This window comes from Bos indicus x Bos taurus, chromosome 21, assembly GCF_003369695.1.
Source record: "Bos indicus x Bos taurus breed Angus x Brahman F1 hybrid chromosome 21, Bos_hybrid_MaternalHap_v2.0, whole genome shotgun sequence".
In the NCBI taxonomy this organism is placed as follows: Eukaryota; Metazoa; Chordata; class Mammalia; order Artiodactyla; family Bovidae; genus Bos; species Bos indicus x Bos taurus.
In genome coordinates, this window is record NC_040096.1 from 12,750,125 (window position 1) to 12,772,323 (window position 22,199).

The 22,199-nt window shown below is 40.9% G+C and overlaps 1 protein-coding gene across 4 annotated transcripts in view; it reads right to left on the bottom strand.

The window, feature by feature from the left end:
* The window catches only part of MCTP2 (multiple C2 and transmembrane domain containing 2), a 259,714-nt gene that overhangs the window by 82,779 nt on the left and 154,736 nt on the right, over positions 1–22,199 (bottom strand). For all 4 annotated transcript variants that reach the window (XM_027521361.1, XM_027521360.1, XM_027521359.1 and 1 more), the window contains 3 exons: positions 7,728–7,829; positions 5,309–5,383; positions 2,802–2,921 (listed from right to left, as the gene is read on the bottom strand). In XM_027521361.1, the coding sequence (XP_027377162.1) occupies positions 2,802–2,921; positions 5,309–5,383; positions 7,728–7,829 (297 nt within the window). The remainder of the gene's footprint in view (positions 1–2,801; positions 2,922–5,308; positions 5,384–7,727; positions 7,830–22,199) is intronic.

A 22,199-nucleotide genomic window follows, 5' to 3' on the forward strand; every position in this document is an offset into this window, starting at 1 on the left:
GCAGCTTAGGGAAGGGAGATACGCACGTCTACATCTGCAGTATCTCTTGAGATCTGCCATGGCTGGTCAGGGTCAACGTGAGACAGTCATTCAAAAGTCGAACTCCAAAGGACAACAGAAAATTAAGTGTATCTGAGTGAAGCTCTCAAGACAACCCAGAGAGAGAGAGGGGACGCATGTATCACTGGTAATTGACTCTGCATTTTTCCAATGAGGACCAGCAGAAAACATCCCCTTTTCCACACCGCCAGTGGGGCCTCTCACAGTCCTGGATGCCCCCAAGGGATTCCTGCAAAATCACATTTTGGCAAACCAGCAAGAAGAGCACCCCTGTATCTTTCATTCCGTGGGACTGAGGGGTGTTCAAAGACCTTGTGCCAGCCTGAGCCTGGCAGCCAGGCTGGCAGGGGACTCTGCAATGTGATGTCGGCAAGCAGGGTTCACTCAGGTCGCAGGCACTGCAGAAGCGGCCCCACTGCCAAGGCTGACTTCCCGGGTAGAAGCCCCCTCCATGAAACAACTTACTTCTATTCACTTGTGGTGATCTTTCTTCAGATCACGCTGACAGCCCATTAATCATTTCTGTCACCCCCTACATAATCCAGTGCAACAGATCTCTTGTTTTTGTAAAAATCCCAGTGCCAGAAACTAAGCTCCAGAAAGGGGAAACCCTTTCCTCTTCCCAGCGGCCGGCCCTGGTGCTGAGTGCAAGAAGCCACCAGAAGTGGTAACTGTTGCCCGGAATCACAGAGAACGTTCCCTGGAAAGTTTGTAAAGAGAATTCAGGTGGGAAACAGAGTCAGGGAGGCTGAAGAGGAGCAGCCACCAGCTGAGGGGGAACGTGAGAAAGGAAAGTGGGTGAATCGACCCCCAAAGTCAGATAGGGATTAAAGAAACCCTTCTTCAGGGTGTAACCAAGGCCAATTGGTTGGGCAACTTTAAACCAAAGAAAAAGGACGTTAAAGGCCAAGGCTGCAGCCGTCACAGAACTTCTGCCTCCCAAACCAATGAAAAACTAGCATTAACTAAGGACAAAATAGAATGAGCCCCAATGGCTGAGAAAAGGCCTCTTGCGGAGCCAGTACACTGCTTACGTAATAAAAGTGGAAGTGACTTTGAACCCACTGACCTCTGGGACTGACTGTTTTTTTTCATGCAGATATGCCTGGTAGGTAGGAATGAGCCTAATGATAGGACGCAGGGGACAGAAGAGCCACGATCGTGACTCGACTGCTCACACAGGCATTAGGTCACACTGGGACCTGTACAGGGGACAGGAGTTAATTACATCACACAGGGGTCCCCAACATCTGGGATCTAATGCCTGATGACCTGAGGTGGAGCTGCTGTAATAAGAGAAATAAACCGCACAATAAATGTGATAAACTTGAATCATCCTGGAACATCCCCCCACCATCCACCCCTGGTCCACAGAAAAACTGTCTTCCATGAAACCAGTCCTTGGTATCAAAAAGGTTGGGTACCACTGGCACAATACAGAAGGCGCAAGAAGAGCAGCTGAGCGCCTGTTTTCTTTTCTTCCTCCTCCCACGCCGGATGCTACCAATCTGATCAACGACAAGCTCCTTTACAGACAAGGGAGGATGCCCCAAGATGCAAAGTGAGGACGCTGTGCTATTAATAACTCTCAAGTCCCTACTAGATTCTGGGACTCTCGGAGGTTGACCCAGGTGGTTTGAAGATCACGTGCAGGTCTGAGATTCTGTGATTTTAGCACACTCATAAGGAAGGGCCGATGGTATTATAAAAGTGTATTTCACAGACATCATGGTTCTCCTCAGTGCTGTTGAGTCAACTTGTAGTAATCAGTTATGACTCAAGAGGTTTGATATGAACATATGTTTTTCATACCAAAGTCTGTCAATGATTTACTTAAAACATAAATTACAGCAAGGCAGTCTTCATTTAGTCATGTGATTTTTCATCTGCCATTTTTCAAAAAACATAAGCACTTATGGGCACAGAAGGAGAGAAACAGACCCATGTAGTGATTAAACAAATGGCCCCAGGAACATTCAGAGTCACGCTCGACTCATTGTCACAGTCCATGGAATTCTCCAGGCCAGAATACTATAGTGAGTAGCCTGTCCCTTCTCCAGGGGATCTTCCCAACCTAGGGATCGAACCCAGGTCTCCTGCATTACAGACGGATTCTTTACCAGCTGAGCCACAAAGAAAGCCCAAGAATACTAGAGTGGATAGCCTATCCCTTCTCCAGCAGATCTTCCCAACCCAGGAATTGAACAAGGGTGTCCTGCATTGCAAGTGGATTCTTTACCGAGTTACCAGGGAAGTCTATCAAGAGATAGTATATGAGTATGAGTTGGGTGGCTCAGTGGGTAAAGAATCTGCCTGCAGTGCAGGAGACCCAGGTTTGATCCCTCGGTTGGTCACCCACTCCAATATTCTTGCCTGGGACAATCCCATGGATAGAGGAGCCTGGAGGACTACAGTCCATGGAGTTGCAAGAGTTGGACACGACTGAGTGACTAAATCATGAGTTGGGTAAGTTAAGGGATTTCCAAGGATAAATCTGATAAGGATGGTCTTAGAAAGAAACCTCCTACATAGTCTCCTATGTCTCCTACATAATATATTGTAAGAAGGTGGCTGTATATCCTTTATTGTTTAAGTTTCCTTACTGGTATAAACTTCAGCTTTGCTGAATGTGCACCATTCTGTTTCATCTAAGTACAATAAAACCCATCTGCCTTTGGATTTGGGACTCAGAGTAAATAATCTGAATTTTTTTTTTTTTAATAAAAAAAAAGGAACCTTACCACGAATGCTACTGTACTTCTCAGCGTGGATTCCCACTGGAAGCAGCTTTTAAGGAACTGTATTGTATTCCATATAGCCATGGTGAGTCTCTTCACTCGGTCTACATCTCTGGATAAGATCTAATTTAAAAAAAATGGAAAACAGGGAATGAGATTTACACACTTCAATTATTCTCTTTAGACCAGACGGCTTGGTCATTTGAATTATATTCTGTATAGCCAATAATTAACAAAACAATAAAGAAGAGTCCTAAAATTTTTCTAGAATTCATTTTTAAAATATGACCATTCAGGGAGGAAAAGAGAATCCAATGCATTTTATAGCTCCTTTAAAGGAGAACTGCTGCTGCTGCTGCTGCTGCTAAGTCGCTTCAGTCGTGTCCGACTCTGTGTGACCCCATAGACAGCAGCCCACCAGGCTCCCCCGTCCCTGGGATTCTCCAGGCAAGAACACTGGAGTGGGTTGCCATTTCCTTCTCCAATGCATGAAAGTAAAAAGTGAAAGTGCAGTCGCTCAGTCGTGTCCGACTCTTCGCGACCCCGTGGACTGCAGCCTACCAGGCTCCTCCGTCCATGGGGTGTTCCAGGCAAGAGTACTGGAGTGGGGTGCCATAAAGGAGAACAGGCTGTTTCAATAATGTTCAACACAAAACTGAGCTGGTAAAAAATACAGCCATCAGGCATGTGATGTGTGTGAATTTGTGTGTGTGTGTTTAAGAGAGATAGAATAGAGTGAGGACTTGTGCTGTTCAGTTTTTAGTTTGGAAGGAACTGGGTAGTTTTAGTAGAAATCTCATATATTCTAGCTCATCACATCTAGAAGAAAAAGTCTATAAAGCTCCAATCCTTTGGCTACCTCATGGGAAGTGCCAACTCACTGGAGAAGACCCTGATGCTGGGAAAGACTGAGAGCAGGAGAAGGGGGTGACAGAGGAAGAGATGGTTGGAAGGCATCACCAGATCAATGAACATGAGTTTGAGCAAACTCTGGGAGATAGTGAAGGACAGGACAGCCTAGCGTGCTGCAGTCCATGGGGACGCAAAGAGTTGGACATGACTGAGTGAATGAACAACAGAAGCAACACAGTGAAGCAAATTCCTGGGGAGGGAATCCAGCTCTCCCACCTCTTTGCTGTGTGACGTTGGGCCAGTTTCCTAACCTCTCTTATTCAACGAGGTTGACATAGGAGTGCCAACCTTGGAGGTTGTGGAGACACTTGAAGGGCTTAGAACAGTGCCTGGCACATACCAAGAGATTTTAAGTAGCTGGGTCACAATTATAGGTTTCAACTTTGCAACCATCTGGGGATACTTAGTGGTGAGAGGCCCTGAGGGAGAAACCTAATATATCCCAGGGTCTCAGCCCCAAATCCCCTGGTGCTCCCACCTCCCAAAGCCATCCCACACGGAGGTGAAGGTCTTGTTTGGCATAGGCAAGGTCTTTTCTCCCAGATGTAGGTAGATTCATTTCAATCTGTTTGCAAAAACAGCAATGCCACCTACCTCAATTCAAGTTTTAATTTTTCAAGTAAACAGGGCAAAAGGCAATAATAATAACAATAATAAAGCCACTGACTCCGATTACACAAAATAAATATTACACTCAAATGTTGTGGCAGACCAAAACATTCGGATGCTCCTTTCAGAAGCAGATTAAGGCCTTTCCCCGGTGTGTCCAGAAGTTCATGGGAAACCAAAGGATGGTAAGCTGCCTTTATATTTAACTTGCTTTATGTAATCCCCAGCTGCTCACCCCACAGGAAGTGGTGGAAGTCATAAACACTTTAAAAAGGGGACACGCTGTTACACAACTGCGGAGGGACAATAAGTACAGAGTGAAATCCTGAACTGCGCTGGACCAGAACAGGGAGGGGCTCTGAAAAGAACTGGAAAGGTCGTGGTAAGAAAAATGTGGAACTTCCTCTACTCAGCCCTGATCTTCACTTTCTGTTGAGCTGATGAGAGAGGAATTAAGGGCCCCTGGCAGGGGGAGTGAGGATTTATTCCACCGGGGGTAAAATGCTGATACATCTCAAATTTAGGCAAAACAGAAGTGGGAGGAACAGCTGTGGGTGAATCTGAGGCTGGACATCTTGAAAGAGTCACCGGCTTAACTGTATGACGGACGTCGTAAGCAAAATGCCTCTCTGAAATGTGCAAGGAGGGAGAAAAGCATGGCTGTGATGGAAGGAGGGCGGAGGGGCCCAGGACACTCAGGAGGTTTATGGAGGCTTGGTGCTCAGAATTCCTGTTTACAAAACGGTTCTGGATGAATGGAGGGCCGACACTCCCTGCATCATCCAACAGATATGTTCTCAGTCTTTTCCTTCTTTACTGAACCCAACCCAAGTCCTCATCTAGGGAGGAAAGGGGAGATGATGGGGGCGAAGATGGAGAGAGGGAGGAGGAATGGAGAGGGAGGGGAGGGGAGACCAAGTCATGAGCTGTAAGTACTCCAGGTGCTGGTGCTGAGTGTACCAACAAGCCAGGTTACTGCCCTGACCTACCTTTTTGGACAGCTTGCGGCCATCTTCAACAAACCGCTTTTCTCTGGGAGTAAAGGTCCGAATACTTGCTTTGATCTAGAAAGAAACATCAGGGTTAAAAACAGAAGCATTGAGATGGATTTCACTCTCTCTCAAATGACTGAGAAGCCCTAGAAACCAACACCTTCTGACCCTAAGGGCCTGGGTAGGGGTGGGGAGCAGAGACTTAGGGGTGCCTTGGTGCTCTGCAAGGGCTTCTGGGTCTCACTTCATGAACATCACTGTCATGAGTGATGAGACGAGGTCAGACTGGAGACTTGTGGGGGCTCTTCCCACGCTACAAACTGAAGAGATTTTTTTAAGCCACTGCAGAGACTGACTCACCAAGTCCTCCAACTAAAGCTTCTAAAAAGTCAAACTTCCCTTCAAATCATGGTTTTGTACTATCCCTTTGTCAGTAACACCTTGCAATGTGGAAATCAGTTTCCGGCTTATAAAAACATTTTTTTCCCATAGAGAATCTCATTTCCTCTCAATGATCCAGAAAAATAAGTACGTGAGTCATCTTAGTCCTGTTTTTAGGGAATAAACTGAGGGTCAGAGAGATTTTGTGGTTTGTCCAAATGACTATACTAAGGGAAAAACCTCAAAAGTAAAATTCAAGTCCTTTTCTTCTATATCAGATGAACAATTAGAACATTATTGAACTAACAGTTTTGGATTTAAGGCTGTTTCCCACCTAAAACTCCAGTTTCACATGTATGCATATTCTATATACAAGTCCTTGCCAGAAGAAAACAGGAGATGCAGAGTGATCTAACATGCACCAGAGGTTCTCCTTGAAGGGAAATGTTCAATGGGGAAGAAGAGGAAGTAACAGCAGACCCGCATACTGGAGCCTGTGCCCAGAGTGCTAACATTTCCAGGAATAAAACTTCCCTGCTACTGATTTTATGAATAATCTCTTAAACAAGGCAAAGAATCAGTAGTGTAGCATCAGGGAGAAGAGTCGGGAAGACCTGCATCTGGATCCTAACTCACTCATTTATTAGCAATCAGTTCTCCTCTTTAATTCTATTTGCTTATCATAAGATGACATTCATGATCGCTATGGACCAGGCTTCTTCTGGGAATGAAATGAAAGAGTATCAGAGCCTGGGACATTGTAGGTGGGTAATAAATGGCAGCCATTCTTCTAATTACTGTGAAGGTACCCCTATCCTATATTCATGGACCCCACTAACTAACCTGTGCTGTCCCTTCCCGTTCTAGAACCTGCTGCTGATACCATGACAAATGAATGCTCACAGCTAAGTAAGCCACATTCTCGCACACCTAGGAATTTTTGCTCCCAACAGTTGAACTGTATACCCATCACAACCAAATGCACTAATTTGTAAACCTATTTATGCCAATTTTGTACAATACTGTAATTCTGTATTTTAATTATCATAGAGATTATTGATATATTATACAAGTATTAGTTGCTCAGTTGTGTCCGACTCTTTTGAGACAACATGGACTGTAGCCGACCAGGCTCCTCTGTCCACGGAATTCTCCAGGCAAGAATACTGGAGTGGGTTGCCATTTCCTTCTCCAGGGGATCTTTCCAACCCAGGGATTGAACCCAGGTCTCCTGCGTTGCAGGCAGATTCTTTACTGCTGAGCCACCAGGGAAGCACTAATACAGATCAAAAGACTTGAAATCAATGTTGTTCTGGAAAGTGTTGAGAAAGGTCAGTTACTACAAAGATACTGCTACTGAGGTGATGATTTTATGGAAAAATAACCTAGAGGGATTCCACATTCAGACTGTTCTGTGTCTTTAAAGAATATTTCTACTTTCAAGAAACTGAAATTAGTATTTAAAGATGTTATAGGTGTATGTATGCAAGGAATACACTGTAGAACTAAAAATATTAAGTCTATGCTATTGGGAAAAAGGTTTCAGGCCTGCACCTAAAGACTGGTAGGGAATATATATTCATGTATTTTATCTTATGCTATAAGTGCAAGATGCATTTTAAAAAATCCTCCTTTTACTGATGCTTTCCATTAACTATTTGTCCTGATAATGTATGATTGTAGAGCATCTACTATAATAGTTAAATAACATAGAGGCTTGAAAACATCTCTGTTCAATCGTCAATGGAAGAAGGTTAAAGGTAATAAAGCCAAGAACCTAATTTTCCTCTTATTTCTTGTTTTTTTTTTTTTTTAACATTGATCTATTGAGAATTACACACCATCAATTCTGTTGGGCCAAAAGGATTAATATGAGACTGTCCAGCACTGATTTTTTTTTGGCTAAGTTTCAAAACACTATTTTCTCTGTAGCTGTAAAAATTCTGAAACATTTTATAGTGATATGACTCTCTTCAGGTTGGCCACCTTTTACTTTTGGTACAAAGAAGTTGGGAGGTAGTCTAGTTAGACTTACCGGATTATATATGAGGTCCATCTCCAAGTAAATAACTCCTTTAAAAGCTTGTTCTAAATCTTTATTCTTCAGCACGTAACAGTTTGTTTGTCCATCTCGAATCTGATAAACAATAGATAAAACACAAACTTCCTGTGAGGTTTAAACTGAACAAGCTGACAACACTGAGAATGTAAAATGCATACACAGTTGAAGCCAATATTAAACAAAATTAAACCATATAAATATTAATCATAAATCAATTTTTAATCCTAAAGTGCTTCTATAACTGATAAGAAGATAAAGTAACAATCACCAGGCTTCTCCAATAAAAAATAAATGAATAAAAAAATAAAAGAAAAATTTAAAAAGAAATAATCACCAGGCTGAAACTAATATATGAGTGGAAAATTGGTGGTACAAACTATTACTAAGTCTACCAGGGCTTTCGTTCAAAAATCCCAGAGGTTAAACATTTTTGTTAAGAAGTGATGAATATTCTACAAAATTTCTGGCAAGTACTACTTGAGACTGCCAAGGTCATGGGAAAAAGGAAAACTTGGAAACTGTTGCAAGTCAGAAGACTAAGGAGATTAGATGACACAATGTGGTACCCTGGGCTGGATCCTGGAACAGAAAAAGGACATTTGTGGAAAAACTGGTGAAATCCAAATAAAGAGCAGAGTGTAGTTAATAATAGTAATGGATAATGTCAGGTTTGTTTTTTTTTTTTTAGTTTTGATAAATGCATCATGGCAATGTAAGATGTCAACATAAGAAGAAACTCGGTGAAGGTGTATGGGAACTCTGTATCATCTTCGCAACATTTCTGTAAACTTACAGTTATTCCCAAAACAGCGTTGTAGGATAAAATGTCTTAATTATAATACAATATTTGATTTTATAAAAATATCAACTATAGCTTATAAAATTGTTGCTGTTCAGTCGCAAAGCAGCGTCTGACTGACTCTTTGCAACCCCATAGACTGCAGCACGCCAGGCTTCCCTGTCCTTCACTATCTCCCAGGGCTTGCTCAAACTCATGTCCATTGAGCTGGTGATGCTGTCTCATCCACTCATCTGTTTCCCCTTCTCCTTTTGCCTTCGATCTTTTCCAGCATCAGGGTCATTTTCAGTGAGTCGGCTCTTCGATCAGGTGGCCAAAGTAGTGGAGCTTCAGCATCAGTCCTTCCAGTGAATATTCAGAACTGATCTCCCTTAGGATGGACTGGTTGGATCTCCTTGCTGTCCAAGGGACTCTCAAGAGTCTTCTCCAACACCACAACCCAAAGGCATCAACTCTTCAGCACTCAGACTTCTTTATGGTCCAACTCTTAATCCATACATGACTTCTGGAAAAGACCATAGGTTTGACTAGATGGACCTTTGTTGGCAAAGTGATGTCTTTGCTTTATAATACACTGTCTAGGTTTGTCAGATTTCCTTCCATTTCACTGGAATGAAAACTGACTTTTTTTCCAGTCCTGTGGCCACTGCTGATTTTCCCAAATTTGCTGACATATTGAGTGCAGCACTTTAACATCATCATCTTTTATGATTTTAAATAGCTCAGCTGGAATTCCATCACTTCCACCAGCTTTGTTCATAGTAATGCTTCCCAAGGCCCACTTGACTTTGCACTCCAGGATGTCTCGCTCTAGGTGAGTGATCACACCGTCATAGTTATCTGGGTCATTAAGAACTTTTTTGTGTGTAGTTCTTCTGTGTATTCTTGCCACTTCTTTTTGATTTCTTCTACTTCTATTAGGTCCTTACAATTTCTGTCCTTTATCTTCTAAAATAGTTTCATAAAAATATTTATAAAATATAAAATATAATTTAAAGACATTATTTTATACAAATCTTACAAAATACTTTAAAGAAATGAATTAAGGAGCCAGTTTTTAAAGAACGACCAGTTTTTCACAGCCATGTTACAAAGCAAATTAAATAAACCAGTATAGCTAAAGTTGAGGTCAAAACTCAATACATTTTAAAAGAACAACATGCTGATAAGCCCTCAAAGTTTAAACAAGTCCCACCGATGGCCTCCCTCAGCCAGCACGTACATCAGTTCCATATATCAAACTACTTGTTGGATACTACCCCAGAAATTAAGGCATCTTAGAAAAACATTGCTGTATCATTTTGGAAATGACCTGGCTCTCATTAAGGCATTTTCTTTTCAGATTTGATAGCAAGCAGCAATGCTTATATTGTATACAGGAGCAGCATATGTATTATTAAACTTCTGGCTTGTTCGAAACATCTCTGCTAACTCAAACAGGGCAGAGGCAAACTTGAGCTGACCAAAAGCTCCATTTGGGATTGTAATGATCAAAGATTCGGAATAACATAGGAAATTTGAGGGCATGACGTTTGAGCTGTATTTTAAATGACTACTGCTGTACTACAAGCATTCAACACAAGTGTTCTTATAAACAGTGGTGGAAGTGAGTTGAATAAGTCACGGTGTGGGGCGGGTGGAGGACAGAGCCTTTCCACTTTACAAGGGAGAGGTCACCTTCCTTCCCGAAGTCACCCCACCTCTCTCAGATTGAATAGGTTTTAACAGAAAGATGGTTTTCCTGGCCAGTGGCGAAGAGGAAGGGGCTGCCCCATCAAGACCTGACTTCCTTCCTAAACGGTATCCAAACAGGATTCCGAGCTTCCTCTTGTATCCTCTGTCTCACTTAATAAATTGTGGGTGTTAAAGTTGAAAGAAATAAATACAAAGACAGCATGACAATTTGCCAAGCTGACTTTGGTCCAATTTAGCTTTGCTTCAACCCACAGTCATTGTACCGTTATCTTAAAATTTCCATGATTTCTTAACGCTTCGGGAAGGGCAACAGAAGAACAAGAGATATCTGTATAAAAAGAAACATTTCATAGTAAAAGAAGTTTTTTTTAATTATTATTTTGGGTAAATGATCGTTTCCTCTTTCTCAATGTCCTAGAATTGTGTCAGCAAAGCACAGAATCCACCTAGGACATTAATGCTGTTTTTAAAGCTAGAGATATAATTAAGGCTACTCATGTTTGGCACTTTAATATATTACTTTTTAAATATAGAAATTCCAAGTTTAAAAATGTGTAAAAAGATTGAAACATGACAGAAAAAAAGTCCTTCTGGATGTCCATAAATACTACAATTCCTTCCTGGAGAAGGAAATTAGACAGGAATTTCTAAAATTTTTTGAGAATCTATATTCATTTTTATATTCTTGAGAAAAACGTATTTTAAATTTTTTGTGCTAAACTGAATATATTTTGCAGTTTCATTTTTTATCAATATGATTTGATAATGACTGTATTAGTATATTTCTCATTTATTTAAACTGCTATGTAAGTTTCACAATCTGAATAAACCACAATTTGCAAATCCTCTTATTTATGAACATTTGGTTGATTCTGCTGTTTTCAGTCTGTCCTCTATAATATCTCTGAGGAAAAGATAAATAGTGAGAGATAGAGAGGAAATAAGACTATTTTGTGTCTGGGATATGCTTGAGTTAAGCACAGATCAATGCACTGAACATTTAGTGTTATAACTAACACTGAAATAGTAACCAAAGAAACTTTTAAAATATTTCCATTTCCCAAGGTTTATACATAATTGAACTTTCAACACATAGGATAAAAATTTCCACAACATCTCAACTTGCCAAACTCCTATATCACAGTATTTATATAATAAAAAAATAAAAGATAAACATATTTTTCCAGCTGAGGACTATATTTATTGTTTATACTTAACTGTGAAAATTATTTGTAGCAGTTTCTAATGTTAAAACCTCTATGAAAACAGACAAAACACAGCCAAAAGAAAACTTAGAGCAGAGAATCCATATATAATTTTATCTTTCAGTATGAGAAAGGCACTTCAATTAAGACCCAAGACCTCTGTCACCCAAGGCAAAAAGGAATGATACCATTTTCAATTTATGACAAAAGGAAGTCTCTCAGTTCAACAGGACAGTCTTCCTGGATTCATTTTGGAGGGGATTTCATTTCACTCAAACAGAAGAGTGAATAATGGATAATGTCTCTAACTTTAGTGTAACAAGAGAACTCTTCATAGGGACTTGTCACACACCTTTGCAATCTCACCTTTTCATAGGTAAGAAGCACAGATATCAAGCAATCATTTGGGGAAGGCAGCACTGTAGGATGGTAATACAGATGTAACCTAATTAGGAATAAAACTTCCACCATCAGGGAAATGGGCATTTCCATGTTGTTTTACCTTATTTTCAGAAACAAAATGATATATCAGCAGGCTTTTATCAAGAACATGAGTGTGTGCATGAGTGCTAAGTCGCTTCAGTCATGTCTGACTCTTTTGCAATGGTATGGACTGTAGCCTCACACTCCTCTGTCCATGCAATTTTCCAGACAAAAATACTGGAGTGGGTTCCCATGCCCTGCTCCAGGGGATCTTTCCAGCCTAGGGTTGAATCTGCATCTTTTATGTCTCCTGCATTGGCAGGTGGATTCTTTACCACAAGTGCCACCTGGGAAGCCTGATCAAGAACATGCTAACCACGAATTCCTGGTTAAATCAGTGAATGAAAGAGCACAGGAAGTCTGTGTCTGAGTAACAATTCAGGATTTCAGAGCCAGAGGACAAGTAACAGATTTTAATCTGACCTGAAATTACCTTTAAACTATGCAATTTTTCTCTGTATAAAAGAATTTTAAATCTGCTTACACAAGCTTTAAGCACAGTAAATATAAGGAACTTTTTAAAAGTTGGATGTTAAAACTAAGTTTTGTGTCAAAAAGATACTATCCGTTATATTAGAAAATGGAACTGTTTTAAACTGGCATATAAAAAAGTATGTGGGACACAGAAAAAAGCATTTTTCTTAGCTGAAACTCTTTTTAAAGAATTCTCATTATTATGCTTTAAAGTTCTTTGATGTAACTAGATATCAACTGATTCAACGGCAAAGTTAATCAAAATCAATATGAATAAAACCATCCGTTGGCTTAAGGAGGAAAGATACACACTTAAGATCTAAATCCAAACTCAAGAGTCATATTGATCCTCACCCCTCCTCACTGTAACCTTCTTGTGAATAAAAGGAGAACATTTGGGTGTAAACAAGCCTTATTCTATCAGAAGCTTTTCACTGCACGCAAAAGGGAAAACATTCTCACATGACATCACAGTATAGCAGCTGGTTCCCACTGATGCACATGCAAAGTGACTCCAATAAAATGTGATATGGACAGACACATGGCTGGGAAAGAAGAAAGTGACTATCCTTTACTTGGTCGTGATTCTATTTCCGTCCCCGCTTGGAATCAGGCCTGTTTCCCATGGTAGGAGTCACAAACACCATGAGACTGCAAAACCCACGAGGTCGCGATTTGCCCTGATCAAGGCCACCGCTAACAGCAAAGGCAGCACCGAATTCATCAACCCAGCCCTCCTCATATACCACCTCTGTCTTCGAGCAAGGCAATCCAACCCACCCGTTTGTTGTCGTTCAGTTGCTCAGTCGTGTCCGACTCTTTGTGACCCCATGAACCGCAGCATGACAGGCTTCCCTGTCCTTCAATATCTCCCCTTCCCTGCTCAAACTCATGTCCGTAGAGTCGATGCCACCCAACCATCTCATCCTCTGTCGTCCCCTTTGCCTCCTGCCTTCAATCTTTCCCAGCATCAGGGTCTTTTCCAATGAGTCATCTCTTTGCATCAGGTGGCTAAAGTATTGGAGCTTCACTTCACCATCAGTCCTTCGAGTGAATATTCAGGACTGATTTCTTTTAGGATGGACTGGTTTGATCTCCTTGCTGTCTAAGGGACTCAAGAGTCTTCTCCAACACCACAGTTTAAAAGCATCAATTCTTCGGCACTCAGCTTTCTTTATGGTCCAACACTCACATCCAAACATGACTACTGGAAAAACCATAGCTTTGACTACATGGACCTTTGTTGACAAAGTAACATCTCTGCTTTATAATATGCTGTCTAGGTTTGTTACAGCTTTTCTTCCAAGGAGCAAGCGTCCAGCCATTTCTGAATCCAAAACCCTACACTGAACTTTGAAAAAATCAGAAAACCTTGCTGTACCCAGCAAGTCTGTCAACTCTCTCCTTAAAACGTAAGCTGTCTTTACAAACTATTTTACACCAATTGTATAAATGCTGTACAGTTTACAAAAATAGCTTAAAAAAGAAAAAAATGTATTTTTTATCTTTTACATATTTTGACAAACACACAGCTCTAATTTGTAATGTACTTTTAAATATGTATTTAACTTAAGAAAGTGACAGTCTGACTCTCTGCAACCCCATGGACCACAGCTCACCAGGCTTCTCTATCAGTGGAATTCTCCAGGCAAGAATACTAGAGTTGGTAGCCATTCCCTTCTCCAGGGAATCTTTCCAACCCAGGGACCAAACCTAGGTCTGCTGAAATGCAGGCAGATTCTTTACGGCCTGAGCCACCAAGAAAGCCCACCAACTCAGTGGACATGAGCTTAAGCCAACTCGAGATAGTGAAGGACAGGGAAGCCTGGTACGCTGCAGTCTATGGGCTTGCAAAGAGTTAGACACGACTTAGCAACTAAACAACATCTTAGGAAAATAAGATCACAGTGTACTGGATAAAGATTGGGGCTCTAGAGGCAGATGAAGTGAGTTTAAATTCTGGCTCTGGCTCAGAGTGGCTATTAAACTTTGGATAAGTTACATAACTTCTCTCCAGTTTCCTAATCTGTAAAGAGTGAATAAAAAAGATACATATCTCAGCAGCTGTTGTGAAATAATCAGCAAAAAGCAGTAAGAACAGTAACAAGTACATAGGAGCTGCTTATGAAATAACATTATTTTTTAGCTTTATTTTAATGTATATGCTTTTTAACCACTTGTGTTTTAAACTTGACAAAAAGTACGGGAAATATTCTCCATTGTAAAAATTTATTCTTCTCCATAATTCAGAGTGGTTCTTTATCTTATGAATATTCCATAATTAACTTAACCAATCTGCCATTGGAAAAGAATATTCTGTAATTAACTTCACCAATCTTCCAGCTTCTTTCCATTGGAAAAGTCTTCCCTGATGTTGGGAAAGATTGAGGGCAGAAGAAGGGGGAGGCAGATGAAGTGGTTGGATGGCATCATCGACTCAATGGGCATGAGTTTGGTCAAACCCCGCAGACAGTGAAGGACTGGGAAGCCTGGCGTGCTGCAGTCCACGGGGTCATAAAGAGTCCAATGAGACTGAGCAACTGAAAAAAACAAATCTAAAGTTGTAACTAAGATTGTTTCCAATTTTTAACAGCTACAGACACATAGATAGTTTTATACATAGATATACTTATATTTCCATGATGCATTCTCCCCCAAAAAAATTTAGGTGGAATTATTGAGTAACAGGGTACACCTATTTTTACAGTTTCAGCAAGTACTGCCAACCTCCTCTCCTAAAATACTGTTAACTTCTACTCTCCTGGCTCCAGTGAGTAAGCCTGTCCACTTCCTTGCAACTTTGCCAACCACAGGCATTTTTATCTAATATACAGCAATTTCATAGGAATAAAATGGCCTCAGGTTGTTTTAATATGTGCTTTTTTATAACTAATGAAACTGAACATTTTCTGTCATATGTTTATTAACAATGGGCCATGGTAGGACCATGAAACCAGAGAGACTTCAATTCAATTCCCATATCTGGCATTTAGCATCTGTGTGACTGTGGCTAATTACTGTATTTCTCCAAGCCCCAGTTACCTCTCTAAAATAGATATCTAGTACATAAATGCATAAAGATATGTCTATTAAATTTTAATCCAAAGTCTCCTCTAAGAGGCTTGTATCAGGTCATGCTCCCACCAACTGCACTGGAGAGAGTCCTTCTGCTACACTTAATCATCACTGTTCTTGAAAAACCTTGACTATATTTGTTAATCTGATGGCTTAAACTAATTTAGTAATTTAAGCTACTAAAACAAGGGTGATGAGGTGACAGTTTACACTTTAAGTGCTTACCGTGTGCTACTGAGTACTCTTTTTACATTTACTGAACTATGTGAATCCTCACCACAGATCTCCACTGCAAGTACTGTGATAATTATCGTCATTTCATGGAGGATGAGAGAGAGCCAGAGATGTTAAGTAAGGTGTCAAAAGTCACACAGCCAGTTTGGGGAGAAGTTCAGTTCAGTTCAGTTCAGTTGCTCAGTCGTGTCCAACTCTTTGTGACCCCATGAATCGCAGCACACCAGGCCTCCCTGTCCATCACCAACTCCCGGAGTTCACTCAGACTCACGGCCATTGAGTCAGTGATGCCATCCAGCTATCTCATCCTTTGTCGTCCCGTTCTCCTCCTGCCCTCATTCCCTCCCAGCATCAGGGTCTTTTCCAATGAGTCACCCTTCGCATGAGGTGGCCAAAGTATTAGAGTTTCAGCTTCAGCATCAGTCCTTCCAATGAACACCCAGGACTGATCTCCTTTAGAATGGACTAGTTGGATTTCCTTGCAGTCCAAGGGACTCTCACGAGTCTTCTCCAACACCACAGTTCAAAAGCATCAATTCTTCGGCGCTCAGCCTTCTTCACAGTCCAACTCTCACATCCATACATGACCACTGGAAAAACCATAGCCTTGACCAGATGGACCTTTGTTGGCAAAGTAATATCTCTACTTTTCAATATGCTATCTAGGTTGGTCATAACTATCCTTCCAAGGAGTAAGCGTCTTTTAATTTCATGGCTGCAGTCACCATCTGCAGTGATTTTGGAGCCCAGAAAAATAAAGTCTGACACTGTGTCCACTGTGTCCACATCTATTTCCCATGAAGTGATGGGACCGGATGCCATGATGTTCATTTTCTGAATGTTGAGCTTTAAGCCAACTTTTTCACTCTCCTCTTTCACTTCCATCAAGAGGCTTTTGAGTTCCTCTTCACTTTCTGCCATAAGGGTGGTGTCATCTGCATATCTGAGGTTATTGATATTTCTCCCAGCAATCTTGATTCCAGCTTGTGCTTCTTCCAGTCCAGCGTTTCTCATGATGTACTCTGCATAGAAGTTAAATAAGCAGGGTGACAATATACAGCATTGACGTACTCCTTTTCCTATTTGGAACCAGTATGTTGTTTCATGTCCAGTTCTAACTGTTGCTTCCTGACCTACATATAGGTTTCTCAAGAGGCAGGTCAGGTGGTCTGGTATTCCCATCTCTTTCAGAATTTTCCAGTTTATTGTGATCCACACAGTCAAAGGCTTTGGCATAGTCAAGAAAGCAGAAATAGATGTTTTTCTGGAACTCTCTTGCTTTTTCCATGATCCAGCAGATGTTGGCAATTTGATCTCTGGTTCCTCTGCCTTTTCTAAAACCAGCTTGAACACCTGGAAGTTCGCGGTTCATGTATTGCTGAAGTCTAGCTTGGAGAATATTTTGAGCATTACTTTACTAGCACAATGACTGCAATTGTGCAATTAAGAATTCTTTGGCATTGCCTTTCTTTGGGATTGGAATGAAAACTGACCTTTTCCAGTCCTGTGGCCACTGCTGAGTTTTCCAAATTTGCTGGCATATTGAGTGCAGCACTTTCACAGCATCATCTTTCAGGATTTGAAATAGCTCAACTGGAATTCCATCACCTCCACTAGCTTTGTTCGTGATGCTTTCTAAGGCCCACTTGACTTCACATTCCAGGATGTCTGGCTCTAGGTGAGTGATCACACCATCGTGATGATCTGGGTCATGAAGCTCTTTTTTGTACAGTTCTTCTGTGTATTCTTGCCACCTTTTCTTAATATCTTCTGCTTCTGTTAGGTCCATACTATTTCTGTCCTTTATCAAGCCCATCTTTGCATGAAATGTTCCCTTTGTATCTCTAATTTTCTTGAAGAGATCTCTAGTCTTTCCCATTTTGTTGTTTTCCTCTATTTCTTTGCATTGATCATTGAGGAAGGCTTTCTTATCTCTCCTTGCTATTCTTTGGAACTCTGCATTCAGATGCTTATATCTTTCCATTGCTCCTTTGCTTTTTGCTTTTCTCTTCTTTTCACAGCTATTTGTAAGGCCTCCCCAGACAGCCATTTTGCTTTTTTGCATTTCTTTTCCATGGGGATGGTCTTGATCCCTGTCTCCTGTACAATGTCACGAACCTCCATCCATAGTTCATCAGGCACTCTGTCTATCAGATCTAGTCCCTTAAATCTATTTCTCACTTCCACTGTATAATCATAAGGGATTTGATTTAGGTCATACCTGAATGGTCTAGTGGTTTTCCCCACTTTCTTCAATTTAAGTCTGAATTTGGCAATAAGGAGTTCATGATCTGAGCCACAGTCAGCTCCCGGTCTTGTTTTTGTTGACTGTATAGAGCTTCTCGATCTTTGGCTGCAAAGAATATAATCAATCTGATTTCGGTGTTGACCATCTGGTGATGTCCATGTGTAGGGTCTTCTCTTGTGTTGTTGGAAGAGGGTGTTTGTATGACCAGTGCGTTCTCTTGGCAAAACTCTATTCTATGGGGAGAAGACTGGGTGTCAACCCAGGTGCTCTGGCTTCCTCTTCTGCAGTCTTAACAACCATGACGGTGGCTGAATAAAGCATGAGCCATTCATAGGCTTATTAGCTATTCAGATTTCTGCCTCTTTGATTTAAACTTTTTGCTAGATTGAATTGTCTTTTGCTTGCTGATTAAAAAGAAACTTTATATTATTGCTGTCATCTATTTGTTTTTATGCTGCAAGTTTTTTTTTAACCAACCTATCCTATGGCTTCTAATCTTCAAAGGAAATTTTTGCTTTCATTGTGACATCTTAAATCTAGTTCTGTTATCATTCCTGTTTTTCAGTTTGCTTGTAGAGCACTTTCCACTATTTTAATAGTTTTGTTTATGGGGTTTCTTTCAAGTGTTTGACCTTTAACTCCTCTTGTGTTTCGTGTAACTTGCTGATGTATTTTGCCCTGATGAATAAGCAACCAATTCACCCCACTAATACAGTGACCATTTAGTTTATCCTCTCAATGAGTTCATGTTTCAAGCTTTTTATATATTAAATGGTTCTCAACTAATTAGCTATTTAAATGATTATTTAGTGTTTTCATGTCCTTCAGTACAGTTCTAGAACTTCCTCACATAGTTTTTAAGCATTATAATAGTTTTTGTTTCTTGCTGTTACACTCTTTGGTGGTTTTATTTATTTTCTTTTTTTAGGTTTGTAAATGTTTTCTACTGGGTATGGCCACTGGTTTTCATTTTCTCAATTTTGATGTTTTTTACACATTACTGACTTTGTAAATTCCAATATATTGTCTATTAATTTTCTCTATATTTATAGATATTCTAAGATAACTAGTACTTGGAAATAATGTATTTCCTTCATTAAAACATCATTTATTTTTCTTATGCTTTTGCATTGGCTGGATCTTATATTAAAGGTTTCGTTTTAATAGCAATCCTAGCAGTAGAAACTATCATTATCTTCATTTTAAAAATGAAGAACTAGAAGGGCTTGCCCGGTGGTCCAGTGGTTAAGACTCAGAGCTTCCACCAGGGGGCAGGGGTTCCATCCCTGTTTGGGGAAGTTCCCTATGCTGTATGGCAGCCAAGAAAAAAAAAAAAGGTCAGATTATAATCTAATACAATTATAATTTTCTACTGCTTTTCATCATGAGCTTTACATATCTATATAACCTTTTTTTTTTTAATCTCTTAAAAAGATGAACAGAAACAAAATCTACGGCAGGATGGCTCACTGTCCTGGATTGTTTCAATTCTGACTTGTACCTGAGCACATGTATGTGCTTTGAACAATTCACCACCATTAATATATTGATTTTAGAATATGAATTTTAAGGGAGCCAAGAGTTACCCAATATATTCACCCTTATTAAAAGATATATTGAATTCAGAACAGGCTCTTTATTTAATAGGCTGAGATACACTTAGCACATTACCAATTTGAGAGAGAGCAAAAGTTGAAGTACTTTGAATACTTAACACTTAGACATTTTAAAATGTAGTCTGTATTTTCTCTGAAAGGTAAGGCAAGTTTTAGTTTATAACCTGATTAAAGAAAATGTGAAATCACAAAAATTATGCACTCTAAGAAATACAATTTTTATTTTTAAACATGAGATAAGGTATGGTACTGGAGAAGACTCTTGAAGTCCAAGTCCCTTGGACAATAAGAAGATCAAACCAGTCAATCCTAAAGGAAATCAACCCTGAATATTCACTGGGAGGAGTGATGCTGAAGCAAAAGCTCCAATACTTTAGCCACCTGATGCAAAGAACTGAGTCATTGGAAAAGATCCTGATACAGGGAAAGAGTGAAGGCAGGAGGAGAAGGGGACGACAGAGGATGAGACTGTTGGATGGCATCACTGACTCGATGGACATGAGTCTGAGCAAACCCTGGGAGTTGGTGATGGACAGGGAAGCCTGGCGTGCTGCAGTCCACGGGGTCACAGAGAGTTGGACACAACTCAGCACGTGAACAACAACAAAGGTATTTCCAGGTACCGTTCCAAATCCTATAGAGATGATAGTGAAGCACCAACAAATCAAGTTTTATGATTTTCTCTGTATTAAACGAGCAGGGAAATAAATCCTTCTCCTAAGAGACACAGAACACAGAATTGGAGGATTTTCTCTGTGATGCTTATTTCTGGAGTTGCAACCAATTCCTCTAGGAAGTATTCTTCCCCTATATCTTGCTTCACCCTGGAGCCACAACTTTCTAGCAAACTTCTGATATGTCTATCCCAGGCCCATAGCCTTCAAGTAATCCCTGCTCAAAGAATAAGCCCCAAGCTCCCTCCACCACTCATGAGCTGCATTTTCCTGCCTCCTTGTCCACACTGCGTGCTAGGCACCGTCAGCTACAAATTAGCACTTGTCAGGCACTTGCCAGGGCTTCCCGGGTGGCTTAGTTGTGAAAGAATCCACCTGCAAAGCAGGAGACCTGGGTTTGATCCCTGGCTCAGGAAGATCCCCTGGAGAAGGAAATGGCAACCCACTCCAGTACTCTTGCCTGGAAAATCCCATGGACAGAGGAGCCTGGTGGGCTACAGTCTATGGGGTCTCAAAAAGTCGGACCCAACTACAACTTAGCAAATAAACCACCACCACCATGGCGCCTGAAATCTAATACAAGGATTAAATCATGTGCAGCTGCTGGTGGTTTTCAACACCCCTGGAAGGAGTTCAGGGTGGAGAACAGAAAGGAGGCACTCTGTACTCAGGGAAAAAGTGGCAGAACAGGTCTTCAGATAATCAGAAATTTCCAGGAGCTGATTTTATGAGCCTAATTCTTGCAGCTCCTCCTATGTAGAAAAGCACTAAAGTCTGTCACAGTGATGACTGCTCCTCGAAACTATCAGAAACCTCTGCAAAAATATTGCATTTGATTGCATGAACTCCCCCTTCACCAAAATCATATATATACTGACTGTCCCCCTCCCTCTTTGGAGCAGTTTCTCAGGGCTGTCTGAAATGCTGTCTCCCAGGCTATGGTCCTCATTTTGCTCCCAAATAAAGCTTAACTTGCAACTCTCACAAAAAAAGGAGTACATCAAGGCAGTACATTGTCACCCTGCTTATTTAACTTATATGCAGAGTACATCATGTGAAATTCTGGGCTAGATGAATCACAAGCTGGAATCAAGACTGCTGGGAAAAATATCAACAATCTCAGATATGCAGATGATATCACTTTAATGGAAGAAAGTGAAGAGGAACTAAAGAGCCTCTTGATGAAAGTGAAAGAGGAGAGTGAAAAAGCTGGCTTAAAACTCAACATTCAAAAAACTAAGATCATGGCATCCAGTCCTATCACTTCATGGCAAATAGGTGGGAAAAATAAGGAAACAGTGTCCGATTTCATTTTCTTGGGCTCCAAACAATGTGGACAGCAACCGCAGCCACAAAATTAAAAGATGCTTGCTCCTTGGAAGAACAGCTATGTCAAACCTAGACTGTTTTAATAAGCATCACTTTGCTGACAAAGGTCCGAATATTCAAAGCTATGGTTTTTCCAGCAATCACGTATGGATGTGAGAGTGGGACCATAAAGAAGGCTGAGTGCTGAAGAACTGACGCTTTAAAACTGTGCTGCTGGAAGAAGACTCTTGAGAGTCCCTTGGATTGCAAAGAAATCAAACCAGTCCATCCTAAAGGAGATCAACGCTGCATGTTCATTGGAAAGACTGATGCTGAAGCAGAATCTCCAGTACTTTGGCCACCTGATGTGAAAAGCTGAGTCACTGGAAAAGACCCTGACGCTGGGAAAGACTGAAGGCAGCAGGAGAAGAGGGCAAGAGAGATGGCTGGATGGCATCACCGACTCAATGGATATGAGTTTGAGCAAACTCAGGGAGACAGTGATGGACAGAGAAGCCTGCCGTGCTGCAGTTCATGGGGTCACAAAGAGTGGGACATGACTCAGCGACTGAAGAACAACAACTCACATCGTGAATTCTTTTTTTAAGTCAGCAGCACCAAGGCTGCTCTTTGC